General features: G+C 42.9%; 1 protein-coding gene across 14 annotated transcripts in view; it reads left to right on the top strand.

Moving 5' to 3' along the window:
* The window catches only part of SASH1 (SAM and SH3 domain containing 1), a 288978-nt gene that overhangs the window by 226562 nt on the left and 36645 nt on the right, over positions 1-25771 (top strand). For 11 of the 14 annotated variants that reach the window (XM_045572612.1, XM_036415045.2, XM_045572613.1 and 8 more), the window contains one exon: positions 24898-25030. In XM_045572612.1, coding sequence (XP_045428568.1) covers positions 24898-25030 — 133 coding nt within the window. Of the gene's footprint in view, positions 1-18766; positions 19144-24298; positions 24736-24897; positions 25031-25771 lie in introns of those variants that run through there. The other 3 variants (XM_036415053.2, XM_036415055.2, XM_036415054.2) reach the window with 3 other exon arrangements.

Consider the following 25771-nt stretch of genomic DNA (forward strand, 5'->3'; position numbering starts at 1 on the left):
AATTGTAGTAACGTATACATAATTTATAATTTTTAATTTGTAATTTAATTTATAATTAAAAACACTTACATTTTTAAGTGTTTGTTTCAGTAGCATTATTGTATTCACGTTGCTGTGCAACCATCACCACAGTCCACTTCCAGAGCTTGTTCATCATCTAAAATAGAAATCCCATAACCATTAAATAATTACTTCCTCTCCTCTTCTGCTCCCCACAGCCCCTGGGAACCGCCATTCCACTTTCAGTCTCTGAATGTGACTATTCTAGGTATCTCACATAAGTGGAATGATAAAATATTCGACCTTTTGGGTCTGGTTGATTTCACTTAGCACAGTGTTTGCAAGGTTAATTTATGCTGCAACATATACTTCATTCCTTTTGATGGATGAATAAGTGGAATATTGATTCTGCTGTACATAAAAACTGCATTTTGTTTATTCATTCATCTGTTTAGATAGACACTTGGGGGTTTCCACTTTTTGGCTATTGTGAATAATGCTGCTCTGATCATTGGTATGCAAGTATCTGAGTTTTCTGTCAGTTCCTTTGGGTATATATGTAGGATTGGAATTTCGGAATCAGAAGCTAGTTTTGTATTTAACTATTTTGAGGAACCTCCATACTGTTTTCTATAGGACTAGCATTTTACATTCTTGGCAGTAATGCGTGAAATCTTCTCCTTTTCCCTATTTTAGGATAATAGTCATCCAGTGGTTTGTGAACTAGTATCTCATTGACATTTTGATTTTCATTTCTCTAATGACTCAGAGGTTGGTTATTGTTTTGTGTGTTTGTTGGCCATTTGTATATCCTTGGAGGAATGTCTATTCAAGTTCTCTGTCCATTCTTGAATTGGGTTTTATTTTGTTGTTGGTTGTTAAGTTGTGGCACTTCTTGATGTATTCTGGGTGTTAAGCTATTACTGGATACACGATTTGTAAATATTTTCTTGCATTCTGTGGGTTGCCTTTTCATAGTCTAATTTGTATTTTTCTTTTGTTGCCAGAACTTTAGTATCATATCCAAGAAATCATTGCCAAGTTTAATGTCATGAAGAGTTTCATTTAAGAGTTTTATAGTTTTAGCTCTTGAAGTTTAGTTCTTTGCCCCATATTTGGGTAATGTTTGCATATGATGTAACACGGGTCCAGCTTTGTCCTTTTGCAGGTAGATTCCCAGTTTTCCTGAACCATTTTTAATTTTAATTTTTTACTGATTTCAGAGAGAAAGGGAGAAGTAGAGAAGTTGCACGCCCCCTACTGGGGATCGAGCCTGCAACTCAGGCATGTACCCTTACTAGGAATGGAGCTACGACCTTCTGGTTCATAGGTAGATGTTCATCCACAGAGCCACACCGGCCGGGCCTGAACCATTTTTTAAAGAAAAGACTCTCCTTTCCCCCATTAAATGGTCTTGGTACCCTTTTTGAAAATTTATTGACTGTATATGCAAGGATTTATTTCTGGGATTTCTATTTATTCAATTGGTTTATGTGTCTTACTGTTGCTAGTGTCTGTTTTTGATTAATGTAGATTTATATGAAGTTTTGAATTTGGAAATTGTGAGTCCTTCAACTTAGTTACTTTTTTTTTTCCAGATTGTTTTGGCTGTTCCATGTGAATTTTAGGATGAGTTTTTCTATTTCTGCAAAAAAAAAAAAAAAAAAAAAATCTCATGGGATTTTAATAGGGATTGCATTGGATCTGTATATTGATTTTGGTGGTATTGTCATCTTAACAATATGAAGTCTACTAATCCATGAACACAGGATATCTTTTTTTATTTATGTTTTCTTCAATGTCTTTTTAACAATTTTTGTAGTTTTCAGTCTTGCCTCCTTTGTTAACTTTATTCCTAAGTGTTTTATTATTTTGATGTTATTATAAGTGAATTTTTTTATTTCCTTTTTAAATTGTTCATTGCTGCTGTATAAAAATGAAACTAGTTTTGTATCCTGAAAACTGATATTGCTTTTATATTCTGCAACTTGGCTAAGTTAACATTATTTATTTGTTTGTTTGTTTGTTTGTTTGGTGTATGTGTGGAATCTTGGGGGCTTTCTACAGATAAGATTATGTCATCTATGAGAAGAGACAATTTTAATTTTTTTTTAAATATTTTTTTATTGATTTCAGAGAGGAAGGGAGAGGTAGAGAGAGATAGAAACATCAATGATAAGAATCATTGATTGGATGTCTCTTGCACACCCCCTACTGGAGATGGAGCCCGCAACCCAGGCATGTGCCTTTGCCCAGAGTCGAATCTGGGACCCTTCAATCTGCAGGCAGACACTCTAGCCACTGAGCCAAATTACTTAGGGCGAGAATTTTGCTTTTCATTTTCCATTTTGGTGGATGTCTTTTTATTATTTTGTGGATGTCTTTTATTAATGTAACCAAAACAGTGCCCCTTAAACTACAAGTTCCACAGGGATTTTAGGAATTAAAATTTCAGTGTTTCAAGTCTACATTTCATGGTGCCATCATCAAACTGTCAAGTCTTCTATTATGGACTAGTTTTGTTTGTTAGGGCATCTTTTTCTTAATATCTGGAAGCAACTCTATCATCACATAGTCAGCCTCTTTCTTCTATCTATGCTCCATACAGCCAGTCATATTTCTAAAATATACCTTTGTCCTTGCAAGCCTGCGTTTTTAAAAAGCCCGATTGTTTCCTGGTTCGGTCAGATACATTCCAAAGTTTTTGGATGTGATCTTGCTTTAAATCAACTTCTCCATTCTTGTCTGTCATCTCCTCTCCCAGTAGTCTCCATTCCAGCCACATTGGACCCTGCTTGCGTTACTGAACACAGCTTGTATTTTCACGCTTTCTGTTTTTGTTTAGGCAGTTTCCTTGGCCTAAAATGTATTCCTTCAAATTGCAGGTGAAAATCTATGCATCCTGCAAAGTGAAGCCAAACTGCCTATGAGAATTCTTTTAACCTCTTCATGTAGAGTTGATTGCCTCCTAGTCTGTGCATTTGCAAAACCAGCTTTGAACATGAAGTCTAAAGTTATACTGGAGTACCAGAATCCTTTGTTACATATTCCCACCTCCTGGGACATTGTGGGCTTCTTGAGCAGGAAAGGCATGCTGTGTTATTGTGTCTCCAGTTAGTGCTAGCTTCATGTCCAGCACACGCTGTGTGTTTGAAAAAAGTTTAGGGAACAAAGTTGTATTTGAATGTTTATGCTTCCTGGCTGTTTTGGAGCATGTTTTATGTTTTGCAACTTCAGACTCAGTCTTTGCCCTTGTTTGCAACTAAGCAACAAATGATGGCTTATCAGAAGTAAATAGAACCCTCCGGCTACCTTATTTTCACGATTTCTAGAATCCAGTACCAGATTTCCTTTGCAGCTAAGAAAAATCCCCAGAAGATTATTAATTTGGAAGCCTTTCCTGGGTTGCTCTCGTGTGAAACAGACTGAGATGTTGCTATTTATGATAATAAATGTGTTATGCGCTGGCCAGCAGCATGTCCTGGGACTATGAGGTAATCAAAAGGGCCATGGCCATGGTTTGCAGTGTGCCTTTTTGGGTCTCTTATCCCCAACTCCTAAATCTAACATACTAAAAAATATAAATCATGAACCTAAGGAATCATGAAGAATAAACAGTAACTCAGGACTGATGGGAGTCAAACCTAATTCGGGGAAGAACACAAAGACCTGGTTGTCCTAGTAGGTCCTTTAGTGAGACTCACTGTACACTGTTTTGATTAATAGCATCTGAGTCAAGGGAGGGGCAAAAAGACTGTCTATTCAGAGAGCCAGGACTATTGTAACACCCACACACTGAGGCAGCACATATATATGTATATCCTATCTAATCTAATAAAAGAAATATGCAAATTGACTATACCTCTTCTATGCCCACAAGCCACGCCCACCAGCCAATCAGGAGTGAATATGCAAATTAACCCAACCAAAATGTTGCCAGACACAGAGCTGGAGCAAGCAGGAGGCTTGGGTTGTCGCTGGTGATAGAGGAAGCCAAGCTTCACTCCACCCTGGCCTGCCCTGACCTCCGCTCAAGGCTACAAAGTTTCAATTATAGAAGATAAATAAATCCCAGATACCTGCTTCCAGCTTATACTTGGGTCATGGTGGGGGGCATGGCTGGTCTGCAAATCACCATAGGCCCCTCACCCAGGCCGCCGTACGCCCCAAAGGAACCCCCATCCTGATCTTGTTCACCCTTCAGAGCAAACCAGCCAGCCCCTATCCATGCACCAGGCCTCTATACTATATAATAAAAGAGTAATATGCAAATTGACACTCCAACACACAAGATGGCTGCCCCCATGTGGTCAAAGATGGATGCCCCCATGTGGGCATAAGATGGCTGTTACAAGATGGCCAGCAGGGGAGGGCAGTTGGGAGGGACCAGGCCTGCAAGGGAGGGCAGTTGGGGGCAATTAAGCCTGTAGGGGAGATCAGTTGGGAGGGAACCAGGCCTGTAGGACAGGGCAGTTAGGGGTGACTAGGCCTGCAGGGGAGGGCAGTTGTGGGAAACCAGGCCTGCAGGGGAGGTCAGTTTGGGAGGTCAGTTTGGGGAGAACCAGACCGGCAAGTGAGAACAGTTAGGGGCAATGAGGCTGGCAGAGGAGGGCAGTTAGGGGTTACTGGGTTGGCAGGGGAGGGCAGTTAGGGGCAAATAGGCTGGCATTGAAGCAGTTAGGCATCAATCAGGCTGACAGGGAGTGATTAGGGGGTGATCAGGCGGGCAGGGAGAAGTGGTTAGGGGCAATCAGGAAGGCAGGCAGGCAAGCATTTGGAAGCCAGCAGTCCTGGATTGTGAGAGGGCCTAAGCAGGCAGTTGGCCCTCCATCCAGGGGTCCCAGATTGGAGAGGGTGCAGGCTGGGCTGAGGAACCCCCTCTTCACCAAATGCACCAGGCCTCTAGTATATATATTTCTTTATTGATTTGAGAAAGGGAGGCAGAGGGAGAGAGAGATAGAAACATCAATGATGAGAGAGAATCATTGATTGGCTGCCTCCTGCACATCCCCTACTGGGCATCGAGCCTGCAACTTGGGCATGTGCCTTGGTTGGAATCGAACCTGGGTTCATTCAGTCTCAGGCTGATGATCTATCCACTGAGCTAAACCAGCTAGGGCAAGAAAGCATTATTTCTTATTGATTAAGGTATTACATATGTGTCCTTATCCCCCTTTTGTCCCCCGACTCTCCCACTCATGCCCTCGTCCCCCCTGGTGTCTGTGTCCATTGGTTAGGCTTATATGCATGCATACAAGTCCTTTGGATGATCTTTCCCCCTCCCCTCCTTTTCTTCTGAGGTTTAACCATCTCATCGATGCTTCTCTGTCTCTGTTTTTGTGAATCAGTTTATGTTTTTCATTATAATCCACAAATGAGTGAAATCATGTGATATTTATCTTTCTCTGACTGGCTTATTTCGCTTAACATAATGCTCTCCAATTCCATCCATGCTTTTGCAAATGATAACAATTCCTTCTTTTTTTTACTGCAGTGTCATATTCCATTGTGTAGATATACAACATATTTTTAATCCACTCATCTGCCGATGGACACTTAGGCTGTTTCCAAATCTTAGCTATGGTGAATTGTGCTGTTATGAACATAGGGGTGCATCTATCCTTTCTGATTGGTGTTTCTAGTTTTTTGGGACATATTCCTAGAAGTGGAATCACTGAGTCAAATGGGAGTTCAATTTTTAGTTTTTTGAGGAAACTCCATACTGTTCTCCACAGTGACTGCACCAGTCTGCATTCCCACCAGCAGTGCACAAGGGTTCCATTTTCTCTGCATCCTCACCAGCACTTGTCATTTGTTGATTTGTTGATGATAGCCATTCTGACAGGTGTGAGATGGTACCGCATTGTCGTGTTGATTTGCATCTCTCTGATGATTAGTGACCTTGAGCATGTTTTATATGTCTCTTAGCCTTCCTTATTTTGAATCTAGTTAGGTCCATTGCCCATTTTTTGATTTGCTTATCTTCCTTTTGTTACGTTGTATGAGTTCCCTGTAAACACTGGAGGAGATTAAACCCTTGGTTTGTTGGACTTCTTTCAGAGGGTGAATCTGAACCATCATCTCGGAATAAACTGTCAGAATGAATGGGTTCTTCTTAAAAGCTGGACATTTCACTCCTTAAGCAGTTCTTTGTTTGTTTGGGGGATATCTACGAAGTGCTTGCTGTGTACCAGGCATAGTGCTCGACATTGGGGTTCTAAAGGTGGAATGAAGGAGAAAGAGACAGGCATATATACACTGCAGTGCGGGGTTTATGTCACCCCCACAGAGACTCAGGATGCCATAGACACACTTAACACTATTGTTTTTTTTAGCAAACTTTCTTTATGGATGGCTCAAACATAAAGTCAGCCACGCCTAGTTGGACAAAGGGCCAGGAATACCACAGGCTCCCTCCAACTCAGCACACTCTTCCAGAAGCTCTGAGGAATGGTTTCCCTGTCTGTTGAGGAATGGAGCAAAGACAGGCTATCCAGCATGGAGAGAGTTTTCTGAAACTGTATTATTGACCTTGTGTATCGTGTTAGCTGACATTCTATAGTCACCCTGTTCCTGGCCACTTACAAGTCACGTTCTTCCTTCCTACAGCCAACCACGGTGGGCACTGACGCTTGCTTGAACTTCACTGAAATCCTTCACTGAAATCACCCCTCTTACCCTGACTTCAGTCTGTCCTGTGTTATTGTGGAAACTGGAACGAAACTCCATCCAAAATATTCCTTCTCACTGATTCTGGGTTTGCCGGGTAGCAGAGTAATTAATTTCAGATAATTCCCCCTGTGTCCTACTTCAGCCGCCATGGCTTAGGCGCTTTGATTATCTTTTGTGCGAGAGCCAGGGATTTTTAGTTTTTCTATCGATTCTTTTCTGGACTGAGATGTAAATAGCCTGCTGGCCAGAGCCGGGAATGCCCAGGCTGTGGAAGTGTTGGGGATCATAGGGCCTTTGTCACCAGACCTCAATGCCTATATTGATGTCTGTCCTGCTTTAGGGTTTCATTTGCATTGATTTATAGGTTCCCCCACCCCCATAACTGGTCTCAGATAATTGCATGTTGCTTCACAATACATCCATGGTCACATTCCTGGCTTCCAAGAATGTAAAGTACTAAAGATAGTTACCAGGGGAAGTGAAAAATAGCTTTCTCTTTGCCAGAAGAGAATCAGTTCTCTGCTGCTTTTCGTTAATAATAAACTTCTGTCGTGAGTGTTTGAGTTGTTAAAAAAAAAAAAAGAGTTCCTGGTCGAGCCCTTGATTCCTTGTTAAATATCTGAATGTTTGTTTTAGTTTTTTTTTCATCTTATTTTGGTAAATTTTGTTTTCTTTTGCCTCCTGCAAGGGGAAGGTTATAAAACTTCTCATTTTAAGCTTCCAACTTTGTGCCTGGAGGTTCAGTTTACCTTCTGGTTAAGAAAATGCTTAAAGAAAGTATGCTCTCCATCTTTGGGGTTTATTTATTTTTTTCTCTAGGCGTAAGTTTTAGTGAATCATAGTTTCTATAAAGTTGGTACTTAAGAGTCGGTGACCTGTACCTGGTGCTTAGATAGTAATGAAAATGCTTGCAGTGAAGAAATGAGGAAAAATGTCAAATGGTAAATTATTTGATCATGATGCTGTTTAAATTATCTCCTGAGCCATGTGATGTGTAAAGAAAAAAATTAAAGTAACAATAAGGCCAGTAAAGTGCCAAAACTGTTAGAAGCCAACGGCAAACATCTGTTTTGGTCCCGTTCCGTTGTTTTGCTTTATCCAGAATACGTTCCAGAAAAAGTTGGAATCCTGTTTCTATGTCTGGAGCTCTTTAGTAGGATGAAGCAACCACGGTGAAATATTTTGTAGCTGAGTTATTTTGTCAAGCCAGTCATTTCATAACTGATCGCTTTTACATGTGGGGAAATTCAGAGCTGAAGAAGATCTGTGAGAAGAATGCTATATGAATGCTATAATAACACCTTATATCCGTGTGCTCATCTCTGTAGAACCTTTCATTCCAATCCTAAATATAGCTCTGCCACTAACGCGGTCTGAGTTACAGCGGAGCCAAGGGGTTGAACTGGGTTTCAGGTTTTGGGTAACAGAGAGACAGAACACCAGGTGGCATTTCTTCCTTTTACAAAGTACTATTTTAGGTGTTTCCTTGATTGAGGACTTTCAAGGTCTCAACTAAAATATCCCCATATGATGAGATACTTTGGGTGGCATTATGCAAGATTGCTCAGTCTTTTTGGGGGCCTTCTAAAATTATGAACCATACACTTGTGTCTTTCCAGCAGACATTTTACTCAGGCTTATGGAGACCTGTCACCTGCCTTGTGAGCTGCGCTGTCTTTAAGCCAGAGATGTCAGGTTCAATGTGTTGGTAGGAAGGGTGGCCATTGCCTTGGTCTAACCTAGAACTTCCCAAGAGATATCAGGCTGAAATCCAGGAGCACCTACCACAAAGTTGCTTTTTTGGTAGTTCTTACAGTGAAGGGCTTAATTTCTGTTATGGCCAAAGAAAAGGCTAAAGGTTCGGTCACTCCGGGCAGCATGTAGACGAGCAGAGCTCTTGCTCATGGGGTGCCCCTTTCAGAGTAGAGAGGCGTGTCTTTCTGTTCCTTTGAAGGTCATCAATGTATCCAAGGCGTGTTCCCTCCCTCCCTCCCTCCCTCCCTTCCTCCCTCCCTCCCTCCCTCCCACTCTTCTTTCCTCCCTCCCTCCCTTTCTCCCTTTCTTCCTTTTTATTGATTTCAGAAAGGAAGGGAGAGAGAGAGATAGAAACATCAGTGATGAGAGAGAATCATTGATCAGCTGCCTCCTGCGCATCCCCTACTGGGGGTTAAGCCCGCAACCCAGGTATGTACCCTTGACCGGGATTAAACCTGGGACCCTTCAGTCCATAGGGTGACACTCTATCCACTGAGTCAAACTAGCCAGGGCCCAAGGCGTTCTTGTTACATGTTTGTGTTCAATTAGATTTTGAAAAGATTGGCTAGTCTTCATGTGTTTATTTGGAGTATGTTTCTTTTACTAGGTGAATTTCCAGACAGTGTCCATAAAATAAAATGTATCTGGTTTTATATTTCGAAGATATTAAAATAAAATATAAACTAAATATCACTAGCTTTGGGGGACATCTGATTCCCAAAGAAGACTTTTAAAAAATGCCCAGTTGGTGTGGTTTAGCGGTTGAGCGTTGAACCATGCACCAGGAGGTCACCAGTTCCATTCCAGGTCAAGGCACATGCTGGGGTTGCTGGCTCGATCCCCAGCAGGCGGTAGCTGATCAGTATTGAGGTTTTCCATTCATCGATGTTTCTATCTCTCCCTCTCCCTTCCTCTCTCCCTAAAATCAATAAAAACATTAGAAAAAAAACACACATAAAAATGACAACACGTGCCTAAACCGGTTTGGCTCAATGGATAGAGTGTCGGCTTGGGGACTGAAGGGACCCGGGTTCGATTCCGGTCAAGGGCATGTACCTTGGTTGCGGGCATATCCCCAGTAGGGGGTGTGCAAGAAGCAGCTGATCGATGATTCTCTCCATGTTTCTAGTTCTCTATCTCTCTCCCTTCCTCTCTGTACAAAATCAATAAAATATATTTTTTTAAAAATGACAACACGTGGTGCATATACAAATTTTTCTTCCACCTTTAGATATTCTCAGCAATTGAAAAAATGCATGATTTTCATATTCTTGCTGACTTGGAGTGAATGGTTACTAAATGGATAACTTATGTGAAAATTCTCATGTACCACAGCATTAGAGTTGGCACTATAGGTTCAGTGAAGGCATCTGCACAAAACGGATGACCATCTGTCTACTTTTAGGCTCTTATGTTATTGTGTTTTGTAAGAACATTTAAGAGAGGGTAAATTCCAAGCATAAAAATAACTTACATTTCTGAATAAACTGTGCCTTTAATGGCTTTTTAAAAATATTCTTACCCGAGGATCTTTTTTTCCCATTGATTTTTTTTCCCCACCCTCAAAAAGAGAGGAGGGGAGGGTAAAGGTAGGAAGAGAGACACATTGATTGTTTGCCACCAATTTTTACCAGGGCCAGGGATCGAACATGCAACCAAGGCATGTGCCCTTGACCGAGAATAGAATCTCTAAGCGCTGAGCAAAATCGGCCAGGGTGCTATTTCCCCCCTTAATTCTTATGCTGTGGGTTTTAGCTTAAAGGGTTCTAATTGGCAAGGTCAGTTTTGATTGGGGCTTGAAAATGGTTCTGTTGTTGAAGCTGTAATGGTGATATTAGCTAGGACTAAACTTAGGATGGTTAGATGTGTTCTTCAGCTCTTTATTTCTTTTCAACATAATTTCTAAAAATATGTTTTTATTGATTATAGGAAAAGAGAGATAGAAACACCCATTGGATGCCTCATGCACACCCCCTCCTGGGGATTAAGCCCAAGAATCCAAGAATCGGGCATGTGCCCTGACTAGGAATCAAACCTGTGATCTCTTGTTGCATGGGACATCACTCAACTAACTGATCCACACCAGCCAGGGCTAGCTCTTTATTTCTTGAACAGAGAAAGAGCTTTAATCATTTGACTTGTAACATGACCTGGAGGAAGAGAAACATGGCCCAGCAATAATTTGCCTGAGTGTGTTTGTACCCTGGGTCCTTGGGATATCAGCAGTTCTGTATGCCATGCTTTGTTGCATTGGGCTCAACTAATCAACACTTTCCTCAATTTTCCTAAATGTAACTGTGTTAGAAGTAACTTTTATTGATTCTGGTCTTTAGGTGCATACTCGAAGCCTTCAGATGATTATTCAGACATTTGTAGATACTTTGTAAAAATTTTTTTAAAAATGTGCTCTCAATTTTAATAAAAGTGATTTTGAGACTAAACTGATAGTAAAATAAGGGGGCGTTAAAATTCTCTTTCATGCCATGGAACAGTATTCGCAGTGAAGTCTCCGAGAAAAATAAATGCCTTCACGCTGGCTAGAAGCTGCTGAGAAGCATTGCTTAGATGACTTGTCATTTCCCACACCACCCTCCCATCCCCAGCCTTCGCCCTGGGACCGGGGCCAAAGTTTGAGGCGTGTGTTTGCTGTGAGTATTTAAGATCATCATATTTAAAAAAAAAAAGTTAGACAAGAAGGAGACTCTGGTCTTGGGAAAACCAGGCGTTCGCCAGCGTGGGCAGGCAAGGGAGCTGGTTAAGCTCACAGACTTGCGTCAGATGTTGGGTTCAGACCCTTGCTCTGCCGTCTATTAACTGCATTTCTTTGTGCCTCAGTTTCCTCACTGAAAAACAGGGACAAGCATATCTATCCCATATGGGTGTTGCAAGGATGAAATGGCACAAAGTAATCAAGGGGATTCGACTTCTAGTGCTTTCCGTGAGGATATTCTACCTTTCCATGAGCTGTTATTCTTAAAATACTTGAGTTCCCGTAAAAGTGCTATTTCTATGCATACCATTACCGGGGTAGCAATGCTTATACTGAGCAGAGAGGCTGGAGTTGTTAGAAGCTTAATGCACATAGTGCATGTTTACTTGGTTATGCTTTTAACCAATCATATAATCAGTTCATTTTCTATTTCAGAAGGTAGTATTGTGTAAGCAGGCTTCGGGATTAGTTTGGTACAATTTCAGTAAGCATGTTTGGCCTCAGGAGTATTGTTTGGGAAGAATAAGCAGTTAGTTGTACTGAAATTATCTTGGGCCATATAGTGCTAATCAGGTGTAAGTGTGGGCTTCTATCCTGTTATGTTGAGAGGCATTCTCAAAGCAACCCCAAAAATAACTGGAAATTTGGTTCTTTGCACCTGGCAAGCTAATCAGGTACCTCTGTAACCTCCACTGGTTTGCACAATTATAGGGAGTTGAAGGTGTTGTTTGCAGACCCTCTTTTCACATACTAAGGGCCACACAAATAGAAATAAATAATGACAAAATGACCCGAGGGTAGCAGTTTTTTAAAAAGTATGTTTTTGTTGATTTCAGAGTAAGGAATAGGAGAGAGAGAGAGAGAGAAACATCAATGATGAGAATCATGGGTCTGCTGTCTCCTTCATGCCTTACATTGGGGATCCAGTCTGAAACCTGGGCATGTGCCCTGACTGGTTCATGGATCAACACTCTACCACTGAACCACACCAGCTGGGCTGAGGGTAGCTATTTTTGAAAAATTTAAATTTAAGATAGCGTTTGATACAGTCTCTTTTATTATTTCTCATGTTAGGAACCGGAGATACTAGCATTTGAACTATAATATAAACACAGCAGTTTCATTTGTTCAACCCACTACCTGAATAGCAAACAGGATATACCACATTTCCCCTGCTAGCTGGTTGCATCTTAAGTGTAGATTGTAATGTAATCTGAGTTAAGGTTTGGCATGTAGATTTGCAATGCCTGTTCTTAATTTTGCTCTCAGGAGTAACCTCAGGGAGGTTGGCAATAAGAGAGGATTTTGATCACTTGATTAATGCTATTGATTCATCACATGTTAATTCTTCCTTAAATCATTTGCTTTAATAGCAAACTTTGGGTTAATGCAGTGGTCGGCAAACTGCGGCTCTTGAGTCACATGCAGCTCTTTGGCACCTTGAGTTTGGCTCTTTCAATCGCACTGTCGTGCACAGGTGCAATTGAAATTTCGTGTCCTGGCCTGATCCTTACAAGCCAGGCCAAGGGACCGCACTGGTGCACAAATCTGTGCACAGGGCCTCTGGTATGCATATAAGATCTTTGGTTAATCTCTTCCTGCCCTCTTCCCTTCCCCCTTCCTTCTGAGATTCATCAGTCTGTTCCATGTTTCCATACCTGTGCATTGAGTGTCTGCCCTCTGGTGGTCAGTGCACAACATAGCTACTGGTCAGACAGTGGAACAGTTGCTTAGGCTTTTATATACTAGTATATGGATTTTATAGAGTGAAACAACTGTTAAGAAGGTCTTCCTGTTCCTTGAGTTATATATATTTTTGTGCTAGAGAGATGGGATTACAAGATAAGGTCTGTACATCTTTTCTCTCTCTCTCTCTCTCTCTCTCTCTCTCTCTCTCTCTCTCTCTCTCTCTCTCTCTCTCTCTCTCTCTCTCTCTCTCTCTCTCTCTCTCTCTCTCTCTCTCTCTCTCTCTTTCCTTTCCTCATTGTTCTAGTTTGGTTGAATAGTTGTATGCCTTTAATGCCTGGGTGGCTTGGGTCAAATTTTCTATCTGTGCTAATATACTGAGGAATACTTTTTGACCTTTTGCCATGTTATCTTACAATAGGTTGTTTTTCTTTCTTCCATGCTACATTGGAGGGCTTTATTTTGTGGTCCATTTATGTTTGTTACTGCTGTAACCTCATGTAATGGCAGGGAAGGAGGAAACCCCATTGAGGTGGACAGTGTTCCTCATTGGGATACCTGCTCTCAACTAAGATTTTGCTAAATGTACTGTGTTGTGATCAGGCTGCTTAGGTTATGGATAGGGGAATGGGTGGGGCATAGCCAGTCTGTCTTAATTCATTTCTCTGTTTTCCTGGTGAATTTCTAGAGACTTCACTTCAATCAGGCTGATCCTATTGACTTTCCTCCTTTTCACTCATTGCCCTCCTGAAGTAATTTTCACTGAAACATATAAAAAAGACCTCACAGTTTATGCTTTTTTACAGATTTGAGGTTATAGGAAATAATTCTCAGGATTCCCACCCATTTGGCTATCAGTAAAGTGAGGGTCTTTTCCTCTAGTCTTCAGAAATTTGTTTCTTACTTTGATCATGGAGTTTTAAAGTGTATTATATTCCCTTATGTTCTTTCCCTTGCTTGGTGGCTCTTGGTAGAAGACTTTCACTAATTTTCATATATATATATATATATATATATAATTGGGGGGGGCTATTGCTCATTTTGCTGATTGTGAAGGATATTCTATGGTTCAGTTTTCAGCAGTCATCACAGACCTGATAGTTTTGCCCATTACATAACCACAAACAACCTCTAGAACTCTGATTTGTTTTCTAAGGATTCAGCCTAAATTTCGACAATTTGAAGTAAATTTGCTATTGAAGCAATTCAGTTAAAGTAAGTTTGCTTATTATTTCCTCTACAAACCAAAGGAGAATTCCATTAAGGTTATAGATTGTGGCTCTAGGAAAGGACATTGGCTCACCTATTGGCTCACCTTCCCTCCTTTGCCATGTGGCTCCATCAGTTCTCTATGTTTCTACACATCGTGTGCCTAGGCAAGGCTCTTTGACAGCTCTGTCTGAGAAGCCATCATGCATGATCCATAAACCAGTAAGTCTGAGATGCCGTAAAAGCAATGTGACTTTGTGAACACCACCCAATCCCCTAGGAGACTTACCGCTCCTAAGATGAAGACTTCCATCAGCTCCAGCAACTGGAGCCTCAAACGCCCACGTAATTGTCCTACTTGGCAGTCTCCTTCTGAATCATCCTTTTTCCATGGCATGGACTATGTGAAAACCGAACGCCCTTGGGAATGAGTGGGTTTGCTGTTGTGCTGGAGTCTGACAAATAGATGTGCTTTAGGTAACACTAAACCCCCTCTTACCAGAGAGACCTCCAGAGCCATTGACTGCCTTCCCACACGTCTTCGTTACCTTACCTCACCTTTATATGAACAACGGGGTTCTCTGGCCTACAGACAGGATGACATAATCTCAAACAGAGAAATCTTCCAGAGATTTACCCAGTGAAGAGAAAGTCCGTTCTCTTTCCTCCACTTCCCTTCCCCTCCCCACTCCCCTTTCAGGAGAAGGAAAGACATTTGCTCTGCCCCAAGATAACTTGCAGAATCGGAGTGGGGGCTTACCTGCATTCTGAGGTTCTCCACACTTGCTTGGCTATAGGACTCCTGAGGTCTTATATAATCTTCTCACGGGGAAGGTTACAACATTAACTGGGGGTGATTAAAAACAATTCATGAGTTTAAGAAAGAGAGTAGAAGTTATTGTGGAAGGTAGCTTTCGTTTGCTGCTCCTTTGGTTTTATAGTTTCTTAAATAGTTTCTTAAGGGGATTCAGTGCTGAAAACCCTTTGTCCCCTAGGGGATGGTATTATTACCTCAGATTCTCCCACACATTTAGAAATATAAGTATCATGTAATTTTCTCCTCTTTCGCCCCCTCCTCCTCCTCCTCCTCCTCTTTCAGATCTGGCGACAACTAGTTAATTTTGAAACTTCCAGAGAAATTATTTCAGTGTTACACTGCACCTCTGGGAAAAGAATGGAATCTCTCTCTTTTTCCCCCCATATGCTGACAAAAAATCTAATTTCAGAGGGCAATGATGTCACCAGCTAATGAACAAAATATTTCTCACTAAACAGATGAGTCCTTCCCTTAATTCTTTATGAAATAAAAAAAAATCCCCGCAGTGTGTTTCATATTTTATTACTCGGAAAACTCATAAACACTAGTAATTCTGGCTTCTTTAAAGAGCGAGACGAATTATTTTATAAACACGAAGAATAACCTTAATCTGATGGCTGTGCCTGGGGGGCCCTTCCACAGCCACTGGTGACCGAGGGGCTGGTCTGGAACATACAGGCCTCCTCGGAGCCAGGATGCTGCCCCCAAGGTAGGGAGTGACCTTGAATGCATCACTTCTTGGCCTAGTGGAAGGGGATTAGGAATGTTGGAGAGATTATGAAATCTAGCTTGGAGAAGAAGGGCTTAAAGCTGGTGTTGATTGTTGTCACATGCTGTTTATAAGGCAACAGCATCTGCCCAGCTCTCCTTTGTCCAGATAGATAGGCATCAAAGGTCAGGGGGGAGAAAGGAGTGGGGTCACAGGGCTACCTAAAGACTGGACATCTCGGCTCATATAGGAACAAGGGCATGCCCCCAACCCATGGCAAGTGCCCTTCCCCTCACCGAAGCATCTCCATTTCCCAGCCAAAGGTGAACTCTTCCACGTTCTCGATCCCCCTATCTCTTTGTTCCTCTCATGCATTTATCACAGTTGACTTATAGGAATCATATTTCTGAATTTCTCTTGGGCTCTCATTCTAGAGTAAAAACTTTGTAGTTCATGTAAAGTAACCTACACATATTTCTATACCTCACTTTTGATTCACTGTATCCATTCATTTATTTCAATTAGGAAATATTAGCACAGACAGATACTAATTTTAATTATCTAAGTGGAAAAGAATGCTATAATGTTCAGTGTGTGCAATTGTGTGGGGGAAATGGTCACTCTTTTTATCTATATACTACTCTGAGATTTAAAAAATAATACAATGCTTTTTCTGAGCAAATTGTTAATGTGTATCAATTTGAGTGTCAGCCTATGAACCAGGATGTCATAGTTTGATTTCCTGTCAGAGCACGTGCCCAGGATGCAGGCTCATCCCCAATGTGAGGGGAGGGGGATGCAGGAGGCAGCTAATCAATGATTCTCTCTCATCATTGATGCTCCTATCTCTCTCTCTCCCTCTCTGAAATCAATGAAAAAATATATATTTTTTAAAATATATTTTATTGATTTTTTACAGAGAGGAAGGGAGAGAGATAGAGAGCTAGAAACGTCGATGAGAGAGAAACATCGACCAGCTGCCTCTTGCACATCCCCTACCGGGGATGTGCCCGCAACCAATGTACATGCCCCTGACCGGAATCGAACCCGGGACCCTTCAGTCCGCAGACCGACGCTCTACCGCTGAGCCAAACCGGTTTCGGCTGAAAAAATATTTTTAAAAAAAGACCTAAAGATAATAACCATTCACTTACCCATCAATACTATAATCTAACCAGCTATTCTATAAAAAGGATGTTAGATGTCTTAGAAAATTTACAGTAAATGCCAGGAGGGGGCCCAGACATGCTCCCTGTCCCTGTGGACCTTCCTGTCTTCTGAAAGACATGCCTGTGTTGGGTGCCCATGTGGTGGTTAAAAAGGGTGTGTGAGAGGAGTTGGCCTCTCGGGGTTCTTCCCTCCACCCTCCTCACAGAGTCTGGCTCAGTTACTGCCCAGCTTCCTGTAGATCTCACACTGATAGAGGCTTCACTACCTACCAGGCTCCGGTACTTACTTTCAGGGTCATCTTTCGTCTTCTCAGGAATGCAGCACGTTTATCTCTGCCTGTGTGAAAAAGGGGAGAAATTAAGAAACACCAATGGCATAAGAGGCCGGGCTCTAGTGTTCCTGAGTCTGCTCAGCATCTGCTGTTCAGACCCAACCTCACATGTTGGCCATATCACTAGCTTTCACATGTTTGCTTTGCCTCTGCTATTTGCATAGCACCTAAAGAGCAGTTTGTAAGCATTGAGACTGGTCTTGCTTGAGTTCTAATCGGTAATAGACAGCAAGTACTTACTGGGTACTAGTTGTCCATTATACCTAGACAAGTTTTCAAACAACATACTAAGATAACTGTTATTTGGCTACATGGACGTAGAGGGATACCAAGACCCCTAGAAGTGATGTGATTGGCTGGGGAACTTGGAAATTAACTAAGCCCAGGTTGTTCTGGTTCCAAAGACTCTGGGCTTCCATCTTCCCTTTATTCGACTCTCATGGGGGCATCCGCATTTTCTTAGTTTTCTTCAACCAAGGGCTTCTGCTGACGGTTTTAAGGAATTTGAAGCGTAATGTTGCGTGCAGTGTGGTTGTCAGGCTGGGGTGAAGGAAGCCCATGCAGAGGCTTCAAGAACCCATAAAGTCTTGGTTCTGCCTCCACCATTTACGTCTGTGAGATACGATCGTACGTCTAAATACTTGGCACGGGGCCTGGGAATTGGGAGCTTTTGGTGTAGATGGGCGTTGGAAAGCACCTGCCACACTTCAAGGCACATGGGGGCCCTCACGGGGCAATGGGAAGGTGGCGTACATGAAACCAGAGCAGTGTTGGTGAATCCATCGGTGAAATGGGGAACTAGGCAGAATAGGGAAGGTGTGGCGAGCCCTTTCGGGGAGACGTAATAGGAAATCCCATAAGGGTAGGAGGAAGCATTTCTGGGGCAGAAAATTGGGGGATTCTTGCTGAAGAGTGAGAGATGCCACAGGGGCCCCCAAGGAAGGAGCAGGACAGATGCCCAGGAAAAGGGAGTGAGCTCTGGCGGTCAAAGGCACAGCCTGGGATCTCCTCTTGGGAAACCTGCATGTGTTTGTGTTGTGGAATGTCCTTCCAAGAGAGGGAACTTTACATAATACCCAAGTATCTCACAGTGCGAGAGGCCCCCGAGTGGGAATGTATGGCTTTCCCAAGTGAATAACTTTATCCCTGAAAATACAGACCCGCCTGGCAGCCCATGATATGGAAACTTCCTAAGGGTCCTCAGTCCTGTTCGCTTAGACGGCATTCTGCTTAATGGATGTGCTCCTTGCTCCCCAGCCTGCCTGAGAAAATCCAATGATCCTATTGCTCCCACTTCTAGAAAACAAGAGAACTCAGCTGCTCGGAGAGGACTGTCGAGACAATTTGGTGAGACAGTTGTAGAAGGGACCGTGGAGGGGAACGCGCCCTCCATGGACACCCGTGGCTAAAATAGGAAAAGGAGTGAGAAAGCGGCAACTCTAGGAGAAAACCAAAATCATAAGTTTTAATTCAGTCATTTCCAAAATAGCCATTGGACGGTGTCTATTTTCAATCGAGACGACTCCTCTCGGGCTGTTTAAAGGAGTATCTGCGAAAGAGATCTTTTTCTGAGTCCCGTCGCTTCTACGGGTTGGTCCTTGTCCGGATTTGCTCAGCTCCTCGCGTTCTTTTCTTCTGTCTCTGGAATTCCATAGACAGTAATTAAGGAACCGGGGGCCAGCGGGAGGTCAGGGAGCCTCCGTCAGTGAAAACCGGGATTGTTTGCCACGTACAACACTCCCTTTTTTCCTTGTGGTGAATAGAAGATTTGCTTAGAGCCGATGACTTATGCCTTTCTTACAAGTTATGCAGCTAGCGAGGAACTGGGCACTCCGCAAGCAGCAAGCAGCTGATTGAATCCAGTGTCCTCACTTTTTTTTTTCCTTCCGCCTTTCGGATCCTAAACTGTGCCGGGGGAGCCTGTCTGATCATGTAACTCCCAAGGAGCATGTCCCAGAGCTGCCTGATCCTCACTTTGCGATCAAAGTTGACGGAAGGAGAGTGAAGACGTTCTCACGGTGGGGAGGGGTGGGGTGCTGGACGTGCCCAGAATTACCCTTTCAGCCTGCTAAATGCCGAAGCCGGTAAGTTCGCTGGGCTTGGTTCATGCGGAAGGGAAAATGTGCTTTCTGTCATTGCAAGGCAAAGCTCCGGATTGCTCTTGGATTATTATTCCTGCTATGATGCTGTTTTCGCTTCTAAGTCTAGATTTGCCTCTAGATTTGTTCTTCTCTCCTTGTTTACTTCCCCGCCTGCTAACTCTGAGCATTCTCTCCTAGCCTGCTCACCCAATACTAAGGCACCTCTTTTGCAGGAGAAAAGTGAGTATTATTTTGAGAACTCAGTGAGCATGGGAGGGAGCGCGTGTCCAGCGGTGGGAACTCAGTTGTCTGTTGTGGAGGCTTTCCGTGGGAGGACGCCTTCAGACAGCCTCGCAGTTGCTTTGCCTAAAGCTGCCGCCGATCGGCTTCCTTCTTTTAGCCCGGAAGGTTAAGCCATTGAGAAAGCAGACCTCGGAAGCTGGAGCGGCTGTGTCTGCTCGTGTGCTGGGTTAACCAGACACGGTTGTGTGAATTTCACAGGCAAATGCGTTTCCAGTTGCGGAAGACTTTTCAGAAATGCTTACGCATCTTTGAGTGGTGTGTGCTAGCTCTGGGGGAGAGAGGTGGCCTCAGTGTGGCTGTTAATTGAGACTCTGCAAGGGGTGTTTGGAGCTGGAGGAGCAAGCTGCGTGTGGGAATCCTGTGCTCTCTGTGCTCTCAGGCTATCCCCAGAGGGTTCTGGTTGCTCCTTGTGAGGTCGCCGTAACCTGTGTGACAGTCCCTTACGCCTGTGCCTGACTGCTGTGCCATGCAGCTTTCGGAAAGCATTTGTTGGTTTCCTCAGATTTGCAAGAATTGTAGTCACAGGGTCCAGTGAAGTATCTGTTTACCGACCTGCAGTGACGGGCTCAAACACTATGAGTTTGCACCAGTGCACAAATGTTTGTATCAACAGATGCTGTTAATTGTGTCCCCCCCCCCCCCGATCATTTTTAATGTAGCTGTGTCATAAAAAGTCCTCCACGCTGGCTCCGTGTCTTTCCTATTAGAACATTGCAGATGTGTCAAGGACGCACATGTTCCAAAAGGAGCGGAGCTGGAAGGAGGCTCCACCCACCTCTGCGAGCCAAAGGGCCCCCCTGCGTTCCTCATTCAGCACCCTGGCAGACAGCGGTGTACTATCTCTTTAAAGCGGCTATAGCTCTGTGCTTTGGCTTGGTCACTTTGTTATGGTTTAAAACCGTGGAGCCAGCTGTCTGCAATCTGATGTAATGTTGCCATGGAAACCAGAAATGAAACACTTGAGCATTCACCACAGAATTACTGCATATAGCGTTAGCCAAAGTAATTAAACGCTGGGCCCTATGGGCTTTCTGTTGGAAAAATCTGCAATACAGAGACTGGGAATCAAATGCTTGTATTTATAATATTGTAAATCCACTTTTCCACATCCTTTGGTAGGATAAATTAATTGCCGTTTTCTCCTAAAGGTTTAGAGGTGGGGGTTTTTATGCAGATGATTGAGTATTTTAGTACTCTGTCCTGGGGCAGGACAGAGAAGGGGAGGAAAGACCATCTCGTGTTTGAATGCATATAAAATATATACATTTTTTCACCGTAGTTATTTAAAACTTGTCTTAAAATAGTTCTGAATTTATTTGGAATCCTTCATCTTCTACCAAGTTCCTCCCAGTGGGAAGATTTCTTAATTAAAAAAAAAAGTGTAGCCCTAGCCAATTTGGGTCAGTGGATAGAGCATCAGCCTGCAGACTGAAGAATCCCAGGTTCAATTCCTGTCAGGGCCATGCAGGGGGCAGCCCATCACTGATTCTCCTCATTGATGTCTATTTCTCTCTCTTCCTCTCCATCCCTCTCTGGAATTAATAAAAAAAAATATTTAAAAAAAATTGTAAATTCTCACCCCCCCATATCTGGGTATATTTTCTGAATAAAAAGACACAATATGTTACTTCCAGCATTTGGGAAGTGACACATTACTTATTTAAAAGGAGAGACATGAAATGAAGAATTTAAGCTTAAAAGAACTTTTAAGTTTAAAAGAAATGCATGCCTTTTACAGTCTTTATGTTAAAACAGCTGGAGAGAAGTTTTTAAAGGCATAATTTCACAATGGTTTTTCCTCTGGACTCTGGAGGAAGTGAGAAGTCAACATCTCAATAAAAAACATTGTTCAGATACCTTGTTCAGCTCCAGTAACTTCTAGGCTACTTAAGAGATATTTTAAAAAGAAATTATATATATATATATATATATATATATATATATATATATATATATATGTGTGTGTGTGTGTGTGTGTGTGTGTGTGTATACATATATATATGTTTTACTATATATATATATGGTTTTATTTCACATTTTCTTGATACAAATTGTGTTGCATCTATTTTATCTAGTATTAAAAACATGGCAATGCATAGAAACTTATTGATGCCCTGACCGGTTTGGCTCGGTGGATAGAGCATCAGCTTGTGGACAGAAGGGCCTGGGGTTCGATTCCAGTCAAGGGAACATGCCCAGGTTGCAGATTCGATCCTCAGTGGGAGTGTGCAGGAGGCAGCCAATCACTGATTCTCTCTCATCATTGATATTTCTGTCTCTCTCCCTTTCCCTTCCTCTCTGAAATCAATAAATATATTTTAAAAGAAAAAAAGTTATTGGTTGCTGTGATTTGTGTTTTGTCAGAGGCAAACACTTCCAAAATATTCATTTTTTTAAAAGAAAAGTAACCATTAGTTCAAAGTTCTGAAGAGCTTCTGTTTCTTAAAAGTAGATGGGCCATGTGAAAGCAATTAAATAAGTACCTGGAATATGTTATTTTCACCACAGTGAATCTGGGCAGAGGAAATTAGGACTGGAGAAGGCGGGGGAGTGTCTTTGCCTTGAAATCTGTTGTCCTGGTTTCACTTTTTTTTAATTTTTTATTTCTCCCAGAAAATTTCCCTTTGATGGCTTGTTTCCTCTTTAAGATTTGTGTCTTTGTGGACTGAACGTTTTTGTGTTCTTTCTGTATTCCATTTCTCTTTTTAGTTCCCCTGTTTCCTACACACACACACACACACACACACACACACCATTACCACCATTCATCAGCAACCCCAAGCTAGGTGTGAGGTATATATAATACATCAGTGATTTTTATCCTCTAATTAGCTTCCTATACCTTCATTATAAACAAGATGCTCATTTCATTTTCATAATTTTTTAATTTGAGGGTTATAGACCTACATACCTATTTTAGGTTTGTCCATTGTTATGTATAGAGACTTTCTATGACCTGGTGTTGATTATTCTTCCATTAAACTTGCCTGGCTTTTGAGTTACATCAAGAAGGCAGAATGTTTTTATATGTTTATCCGTAATTCCACGCATTGTGGTTTTGTTCAGGTGCCAATTACCCAGAAAGAGGGTTGACCAAGTTCTCATTCCTCTGGTTGACCACTGCAACCGTTTCATTGTACATAAAAATTCAGTCAAGTAAAAATGAAATTCAAACCAGACAATATCATTATAGAGTAGGAGCTATATTTATTTCCTTGTAATTGTCTTACATTTTAAGTTTTGGGCCAAATGCAGTAAGCCTAATTACCAGCATGCAATATAGCCTCCTCCCCCGCCCCCTCCCAATACCTGGGGGTGCAATTCCTATCTTTTTTTTTTTTTTAATGTTTGTTTGCTTGCTTATTTATTTATTTATTTATTTATTTATTGTTAATCCTCACCTGAGGATATTTTTTTCATTGACTTTTAGAGAGAGTAGAAAAGAGAGAGGGAAAGACAGAGAGAAATATATATGTGAGAGAAGCACATCCATCGGTTGCCTCCTACACAACCAGGGCTTGGCTTCGGAGGAGCCTGCATCCAAGGTATGTACCCCTGACCAGAATCGAACCTGGGACCCTTCAGTCTGCAGTCCCACGCTCTATCCTCTGAGCCAAACTGGCTAGGGCTAATTCCTATCCTTGATTACCAGGTAACCAGTAGTTAACCTTAATTTTGAGATGTGTGTGCAACACTTTCTCTGGGAATTTTAGAGAAATGGACTATGGATTTTGATACTCTTCATAGAAGGGAAGCCGGAGAAATATCCCTGTCCGGTGACTTGTCACTTATGGATTGTAGTTATTATTCTTTAGTGGTGCGTGATTTGCCTACAGTCCTGCAGGGAGAGTGTACAGTCTGGGAGCCCCCAGAAGGAGGCCAGGAACTGGGTTGTAGTTATCCCTCCAAAGAGCTGCTGTGCTGTAGAAATATGTGCAGACTCATGACAGGCACCATTTTTGTACCTAAGAAATTCATATCATCTGTACCCCCGTTTCTTCTTGAGTTATTCTGCGCTCACTCTTGGTGACCTATTTTATCAGCCATAAAGTCACGATTAATAAGTGCATTTCTTGCCGAAACCGGTTTGGCTCAGTGGATAGAGTGTCGGCCTGTGGACTGAAGGGTCCCGGGTTCCATTCCGGTCAAGGGCATGTACCTTGGTTGCGGGCACATCCCCAGTAAGGGGTGTGCAAGAGGCAGCTGATCGATATCTCTCTCTCATCAATGTTCTAACTCTCTCTCTTCCTCTCTGTAAAAAAAAATCAATAAAATATATTTTAAAAAATAAAAGAAGTGCATTTCTTGGGGGGAAGGCTCCGTACGGAACTCGTGCTCAGAGATGTGGCTTGCTGTGTGCGGGTTTGCAGTGGAGGCACTCCTCTCCCTGCTCCCTCAGGGAAGTGGGTTTGAGGAAATGGGGTGAGAGCTGTTGCCAGGATGTGCAGTAGGAGCTGGAGTCGCACCAGCTGCCCAGGGTGTGCCGCGCCTGCGCCTCCGGGCTCTGTGCTCCTGGGATGCGGGCCGGCCCAGCGGCAGCCCATTTCGTTGGAGACGTCTTTGCGTCTTTTACATTTCGAACAGATAAAGCAGAGGAAGCTGTGTATTGAATGTTGGAACTGACTTGGAAGCGAAACCCTCATTTTGATCACAAGGAAAGGATTGTTTTTTGCCTGGGTCACTGCTGCGGAGGGAGATTTTTTTCGCTCTCTGTAATGTTGGAGACTTGAGGGAAAACAGCTGGGCTGAGCATACTTGAGTCGCTGCAAAAACGGAATGGGATGCTGGGGAATATGGACTGCAGCGTATGGCTGAAAAGGTCAGCTTTTTCCCTTGTCCCTCGCCGGAGGAATGCAGGGGCTGTCCTCGCCCGGGCCTGCTGAGCTCTTGAAAGGAGCTGGGAGAGGCCGGAGGGATGGCTGAGAGGTGGCAGGAGGTCCTCAAGGGTGATCCTGAGGGCAGCTTTTTGCATCTCTTCCCTTTTTCCTGCCCTGCTGGTTTTGATTTTCGGGGAAGGACTGGAACAAGTCAACAGAATTTTGGTTTGAGGAAGTAGCTGGTGACCACGTTTCAACAGCAAATCCTGATGGGCCAGACAGATGAGAGCCTGGCTCAAACCGCAGCAGTGAAACTGGAATTACAGGGCCAGCCTTGGAGAGAGAGGCCTGCAGAGTTCTCCTGACTGGGGGACCGGGAAGTAGTTGAGACAAAATGCACCACATGCCTGTCAAGGGCAAGGGTGTGTGTCCTGCTGCCTAGGACCTGCTTCTCCACTCCTGAGACGTTAAGATGGTAGGTGGAGCTTAGGAACCTGTCGGGCAGATCTGGTGGTGCCCCAGGTTCCGCTGCAGCATTGCCAGAGTGCATGCCAGCGGTGAGGCCGGGGCTGCCCCAGCTGCAGGAGCAAAGCTCCCGGCAATGATCTGATTAACTTTTCTTTTGTTTCTTTGCCAGTCAAGAGAACAATCGGATGATGAGACCGAGGAGTCGGTGAAGTTTAAGAGGTTACACAAGCTGGTGAACTCCACCCGCAGAGTGAGAAAGAAACTCATCAGGGTGGATGAAATGAAAAAGCCCAGCACTGAAGGTAAAAAAAAAAAAAAAAAAAAAAGCAAACGCCACCCTGCTTATTCCAGAGTTAGTCATGTGGACTTCATTTTCCCACAGAGAAAAAAGATAATTTCAAGTAGAAAATGGGTTGAGTTCTGGCAGAGAGAGAACTGGGGCTGCATGTTAGCAGGGCATTGCTCAGCAGGTTGTGGGATGAAGGATCTGGTGTCCAGAATTTGGGGGATGGGGAGGGGGTCTTAGTATTTGAAATGCTAGTACAAAAATGCTAGTACACTGTCTGTGACAGTGATATCTTGCGGTGTGGCATAGCTTTCATTTTGAGCTTATACTATTTTATATAAACTTGGTTTTATAACTTCCTCTTCGGATAAGCCTCTGCCCCTGAAAGGACAGTGGCTCTGGCCCAGCGGAGTTAGTCAAAACTTGATTTGCATCCATCTCAAACAAACATCTGGCAATTAAGGCTCTTCATATCCCTTGCGTCTCTGAGGGATGATGCGTTCTTCCTGTAAACTGTCTCAAGCCTCGGTTCAAATGAGGCTTTAAGAATCTTCTGCGCTAAGTGGATCATTGAGAGCTGCTCCGCTGCCTAAGCCACTTGTCCAATGAAGCAATAATGTCAAAGGCGGGTAGGAGCTTGGATTTATTGGAAGGAGTAGTTAACCTTTGAAGTGTAATTACGACAGCTTAAATCACAACCGATCTGTCTCTTGTTTGTTGTTAGTAATGTGCATTCGCAGCAGCATCTTATAAAATT

Source organism: Pipistrellus kuhlii, unplaced genomic scaffold (assembly GCF_014108245.1).
Source record: "Pipistrellus kuhlii isolate mPipKuh1 unplaced genomic scaffold, mPipKuh1.p scaffold_m20_p_5, whole genome shotgun sequence".
NCBI lineage: Eukaryota > Metazoa > Chordata > Mammalia > Chiroptera > Vespertilionidae > Pipistrellus > Pipistrellus kuhlii.